The sequence below is a fragment of the Sorghum bicolor genome, chromosome 1 (assembly GCF_000003195.3).
Source record: "Sorghum bicolor cultivar BTx623 chromosome 1, Sorghum_bicolor_NCBIv3, whole genome shotgun sequence".
NCBI lineage: Eukaryota > Viridiplantae > Streptophyta > Magnoliopsida > Poales > Poaceae > Sorghum > Sorghum bicolor.
The window spans coordinates 39,938,121-39,944,817 of NC_012870.2; the positions used below are offsets into that span (position 1 = coordinate 39,938,121).

Genomic DNA, 6,697 nt, shown 5'->3' on the forward strand with positions numbered 1-6,697 from the left:
TCATCATTAATAGTTTCTAGATTGTTTGTGCCCTGTTTGATTAAGAAATTATAGGCTAAGTCATAAATCACCTAGTGTTCATTTGCGTTCGATATCAAAACTTATCAAAACTGGGTTAATCTTGTTGAAGTGTTGATCAGTATATATCTGTGCGCTTGGAGATAATCTGATTATAATCATTATTAGGGTGCAGTTAATTTATACCAACAGGGTATTAAGACACAAGGGTCACCTCCTACGCGACTGTGCCCATGCTAGTCTTACGTACGGAGGGTGGACTATAGAGGAACCAACACAGCTGTCACCTGCGCGGACTACCACACATCCTAGTACGTCAGGGTGCAGTCGCAGATAAACAAGATATCTAGAAACCCTGTCTATATATTGTCTACAATCTACCCAATGATCAATTAGGTAAACGCAATACGAGCAATTACATGAATTCAATAAGACCAAACCAACTATCCTAGACATATAATCAAAGTAGATAATGACTATTGTAATTAAGAACATTTAAGAGATTAAGAGCAATGTTGCCTGAATCATAATATTGAATACAATAAGAGCAAAGTACTTGAACAATACTGAACTTTGCGCTCCAGGCAGACGCTAGGGGCTCCAGATCCCACTGAAGAACTAGAACTCTTCTACTTCTAATCTAACTAGGCTAAAGTTATGAACTAGAGAGGCTCTCATGAACTAGAAAAGACTCTTGATGGATTAATCTCCAAATGACTTGATCCCCTAGGGAGGGGGGTCTACCCCTTTATTTATAGCCCGGTGGGATCGACGTGCGCCGCAGGATAAAACCGACGTAACCAATGGCCGAGATGCATCAGAAGAGGCGGTGGAGGAAGCTTCCAGAAAGGGGAGGCAAACTCTAGCAGCAGGGGGCCGGCCGGCCCCACATGGCAGGGTCTTGGCCCCCGGTTGCTTCCGGTGTCTTTTGGATCATTCCCAGTTCCGTTTGTGATATTTCTATAGTGGATACGTTTTGTGGTAAATATGCACTTGAATCCCTCTTTTAAGCTTTTCTAGAATAATCCGTGAAAAATATAGAATACCCCTCGCCGGCGAAATTGTCCTCAAGTATGCTTTAGTCGACGCTGTTGTCTCGTTCTCGGATCACATGACCTTGATGCAATCTGGTCTTCTTTGAAATATCTCTATATAATATGGCTACTTTAATATATAAAATATGTTGTTGTTAAAAAAAAAGCAGCCATCATGGGTAAAAACGGACCTCCAAAGTTGAAATCCACGTGCATTTGCCTCGTGTCCCTCGTGAGTAAAAACTAGGACCGAGCAAATTACCCAATACCCATTATCCGTATCGAATTATCCGGACCCGAATTAATCGAATCCAAGGTACCCCATCCTAAATTCGGATAGCAATTTTGATTACCCGAAATTAGTTTAGGTAATTCGGGTAATGTCTTCCGGTACCCGAACTACCCGAATTATCCAAATATTTGTCTATATCTTTGTATTTATCATGTGTTATTAGTTAAATATTAGAACTTATCAATTTATTAGAACATAATTCTCTTTGTTTGAACAAGTAATAGTAATATATTATTCTCTACAAAATGCTATTGAAATTCTATACAAATTGCTGCTGAAATTATATATAAATTGCTATTGAAATTTTGTATACTGTGTTATTTTTTGAAAATTCAGGTAAATCGGGAATACCCGAACCTGAATCCAAATTATCAAGTACCTGAAATTACGAATAGTGTTTTTTCAAAGTTAATATTAGATAACATTTTTTATTACCCGAATTTTAAATTACTCAAATTATCCGACGCGAATTGGGTAACCCGAACGCCCAGGCGTAGTAAAAACGCAAACGAAGAAATACTTTTCCAGACTGCTGCTGCTGCCTGTGCTACAAAAACGTCACGCTGCCCTCCGCCCCTGTACGAGCCTTGTTCCTCCCGAACCCCTCCAAGAAAAGGCGGCTCCAACAACCAGAGCGCTCATCAGCAAAATCTGTACAAGATCCGCCCTCGATTTGGGTAGCGCGAGTGAACGTGAGGCCGGGCCGTGGAGTGAAACAAGATTCGACATGGGGCGGAAAAGGAACGAGTCCGGCTATCTGACGGCGGCTCTAGAGGAGCGAGAAGAGGCCGAGGAACAGACTGAGGAAGGCGACGAGGAAGAGGGGGAGGAACAGACGGAGGAGGGGTCTTGTGGGGAGGATCAGGCCGAGGCTGAGGCGGAGACGCTGGCACAGGAAGCCGTGGAGCCGCCGAAGCTGGCCGAGGGCTTCTACGAGATTGAGGCCATCCGCCGCCGCCGTCTCCGCAGGGGCCAGCTTCAGTACCTCGTCAAGTGGTCGGTGACGACCATTGCTCTCCCAAATCCCAATCTTTCCCCTTTTTGCAATTTCCCCGTAGGCGTAGCGCTTCATCTTCCTTGATTCTTGCTTGGACGGTAGTCCAGATTCTTGCGCAGTTAGTACCGTTTGAGCGTGGTTTATAGTGTTTAATACACCACATTTGGTTGATGTTTGATGGGATGGTTACTCTCGTAGTAGGTTGAAAGGGCACTGGAAACTTTCGTTTTTTATTGGTTCGTGCAATGCGTTTTCCTTGTCTATTTGTTTTTATTCAAATATCAGCATCGCTTTGTTTTTATTCAATTATCAGCATCGCTCGTGGACGTATCTAGTACGATGTAGATGCTAAGTCATGAACTCCACATTCAAGAATGGATGTTTGGCATTGAAGTAATTTCTGTGATTTTGAACACAACTATTCCATTTTCTTGTTAAATAGAGCGAGTGTTGCAGCATCTGCTATTTGGTGGCCAACTTTGGTAGTCATTGAGTCATGTCTTCCTCTAACTTCATGTTTGCTTCATTAAATAGATTCATTGTGTAATGCATAGTTGCTCCTTCTTTCCTTGATTGAGAACTATAGGTTTGAAAGCTGAATTTTGTGTATATGCATGTTTACTGCATATATGATCGCTGATACTGTATTCCTACCAATTTGATGTGATTTAAAAGGCGTGGGTGGCCGGAGAGTGCGAACACATGGGAACCCCTTGAAAACCTGAAGGCCTGTTCTGACATTGTTGATGCTTTCAATAAGCGGTATGGATGTGTATTGCTTCTGTTTACCATTAGATTCACATGCGCAGCTGATAACATTGTTTGCTGATGGTTTTATGAAACACAGGTCAAGGTCGCCCAGGTCCTCTCGAAAGCGAAAGCGTAAGACTGCAACAACTCCAACATCCGATCCTAACCCTTCTCGTGGCAAACGTGGTCGACCACCTCGGTCGGAGGCCCGGAGCATGCAAGGGATACATGCCTCAGAAGTGAAGAAACTGCCCTGCAGAACAAGTAGTAGGAGAGCAAATAATCATAGTAATAAGACCTCACCTGGGGGCCTTGATGCATCAGTGAACTTGCTTGGGCAAAGAGTAGTAAAGGAGGGTAGTTCTGGTGTGGTCTCAGTTGGGTTTCTGTCTCAAGGGGCTCCATTATCTGTTAGCTTAACTGACCAACAAGATGTGCAGCACCCTGCTAATGGTTCATTGAAGGTGGACAATTCAACACGAGCAACCCCACCTCAGGGTGGACAGGTAACAGGTGCCAAGAAGCGCAAGTCTGGATGTGTCAGAAGGTTCAAGCAGGATGAAGTAACACAGGAGCAAGGAGATATCCGTGATCGCACAGGTGACAAGCCAGGCAATGAGACTGTTGATTCCACAGAAGGAGAAACTGGTGATAAGAACAAGGGGGAGGACTCTGGTAACCAAATTCATATGCCTAAGATCATTAAGATCATTAAGCCAGTTCGTTACTTTGCCACAGTTATGGATGGTGTACAGCAAGTTGCAATAACATTCAAGGCACTCAGGTCATACCTTTTTTCTTAGTTCGCGGATCTTATTTTCTGAATCTTTAGAAAAGTTTTGTGTTCACATGCTGACGGTGCTTGGTATTTTGGCATTGCTCCCTTCCAAATTAGAGCACTATCATCACAAGGAATGATACTTTATGCAACATAAAGTGATAAAACCACATGTTCACACAGTAGAGTGTTGGGTTTGCTATCCTTCACTGGAGTCACCTAAATGTTTTTTTTTTGGTATACTTTGAACTAATTCAGGATTGAAGAGTAACTGTAAAGAGAAATTTGCATCCAATCTTGGTTTTGATATTATGGCCTGCTTATTGTCTTATCTGAAGGCACTAAGGTGATGGTGCAATAAGTTGTTTAATTTAAATCATAGAATTATTTCTCTCCTGTAGCGTACATTTAAAGATATGTTTTCATGCCTTTATTTTTTGTTTCACTTTACTTCTTGTGCACTGGATTTTCAAATCAAGTACTTGTACTTATAAAGTTATATCTTGGGTCAGTGGTGAAGCCACATGTTACCTAGGGGGTGCAAATGCACCCCCCAAAAATTACAAAAACAGTGATTAGATCCAAAACTTCACCATATATGCACCCCCCCACAGAAGATGTCTATGCACCAACAAGCTAAGGGCACCCCCCTCCAATTTGCTCTAGCTTTGCCACTGTCTTGGGTTATGGTAGAATCGTCAAGTTAATTTGTTTGATTGAGTTTTGAATGGAATTGATTGGATAATATAAGTAGGCTAAATTTACAAAGATAATCTGGGAGGCCTTCATTTAAAAACTTGAAATGTGCATTTGTTGATTCTACTAATCTGAATTTAGGGTATTGCATACTTTTATACATGATTCACTGTCTAAAGACATTAATGTCCAACAGCAAAGATTATAAATTTGGCATTGGAGTCATGTCTGTAGCAGCTCTAGGTATAACAAATGGTTATACTATTGCGTCATACATTACAGTCACAATGAATTGTTTGTTGTCCTGTGTTTTGGAGTTGGCCTCGAAGGTACTGGCTTGACTTGGTTATTGGTATGAGTTGCCAGTGCTATACTTGATACAAGAGCTTTGTCTAGTTAATACTACGATATTGGTTTAGGCCATTTGGGAGCTTAAAATGTGCATTTGAAGATTCCAGTGTTCCTCAACTTAGGGAACTACATTCTAAGCCATTCCGTCCCAAGCAAGTTGTTGTAGGCTATAGTTGAAACCCAACAAGAGCCCGTAAACACGGTTTAGGCACGTCAATAGCTGCTTTGTTGTTTAATACATATTGGTATGAAACCCTACTATATATCCAGTATAGAAGCAGTTGGTGTGCATAAAATTTGAGAAATGGTGTGTTCCAAAGCATGCAACACAGTATTTTGTGGGTTCTTAATGGACGAGCTTGAGTGTTCTTTTCTTGTAGAACAGAGTGCTCATTGTTTAGTGCAAAACCATTTTGAAAGGGCATTTGACCTGACCAAAATAATTCACAATACAGTTAGTGACTTTAATAATACAGCAATCTAAGAGACAAAAGATATCCAGTATAGAAGCAGTTGGTGTGCATCAAATTTGAGAAATGGTGTGTTCCAAAGCATGCAACACAGTATTTTCTGGGTTCTTGTAGTATCAATAAAATATTCTTTTGTCTCTTAGATTGCTGTATTATTAAAGTCACTAACTGTATTGTGAATTATTGTAGTCAGGTCAAATGCCCTTTCAAAATGGAAACAATGATTCTACAAGAAAGAACACTCAAGCTCTTCCATTTTGAAACCTTGATGGTGGTATTCTATGTATTCAAACAAAGAAAAGCGGTCTATGGCCTTTAGTCAAAAGAGAGATTACATAGCTTTGGAGGTAGCAATATCGATCCAGCATTAAAATGCAGAATTATTGTAGGCATTATGTTGAATTGGACTAACTGATGTTCTGATAACTCATCATGGAGGGGCAGTCATCCTATGTTTATGTTTTTATCCTGCATTTTTATTGCTGTTGAGTGTGTGTTTGGTTTCTATCTATAAATTCTGACTATCATGAAGGTTTACATGTCTTGCCAACATAACAACCTTGCACGTGTCTTTGGTATAAGGTTTGCTGAACATTTCTCCTGACCAACATGATCAACAGGTCTGACGGAGAGGAGGTATTCGTGGATGACAAGCAGTTGAAAGCTAAGGAGCCCCTGGTGGTATGACCTCATTGTCTTCTCATTTCACTTGATGAAGGAAAATGTAATGACACCACAACAATTATTATTCTTGTTTGCAGCTTATTAATTACTATGAGCAACATCTTCGCTATAACCCCACCTCGTGAGAAGGATGCATTGACACTGCTGTGTTTCAGTTGCTTGTGCTGCACCTATGTTTGGAACCGATGGAGATGTATTTAAACGTAGAATTTTTTTTGTGCTAGATATATCTGTGCTCTGTTCTAGTAATTAGATGGTTAGTCCGCACTTTTCTCATTTGGTTGTCATTCTGACTATCTGAGTGCAAGTAAAATATTGATAGCATGGTTTGCCAAACGAACTGCTCGCTATTGTGTGTATTATATGCTAAGTTGCTTCATTTTACTCGTGCTGGTGATTGGAGTTCTTTGATCAGCAAATTTGATAGCGTCGTCATTAAGTATTTCATTTCCAGCAAGTTTGAACCAATTTCACCGTGTGCTTTCTTTGGGCATTTGGCAAGGTCATCTATGCCAGACATGTTAAGGTGGCGTATTCGGCTCGTGCTGGTGATTGGAGTTTTTTTATAAGAAAATTTGATAGCGACGTCTTTAAGTATTTCATTTCCAGCAAGTTTGAACCAATTTC

At 40.8% G+C, this 6,697-nt stretch overlaps 1 protein-coding gene across 1 annotated transcript; it reads left to right on the forward strand.

The window, feature by feature from the left end:
* Nucleotides 1,891-6,461, forward strand: LOC8155636 (probable chromo domain-containing protein LHP1). Its single transcript, XM_002489181.2, has 5 exons — nucleotides 1,891-2,340; nucleotides 3,017-3,103; nucleotides 3,189-3,875; nucleotides 6,007-6,067; nucleotides 6,148-6,461. Exons 1-5 carry the CDS (start codon nucleotides 2,072-2,074, stop codon nucleotides 6,193-6,195), a joined length of 1,152 nt encoding a protein of 383 aa, XP_002489226.1. The 5' UTR covers nucleotides 1,891-2,071; the 3' UTR covers nucleotides 6,196-6,461.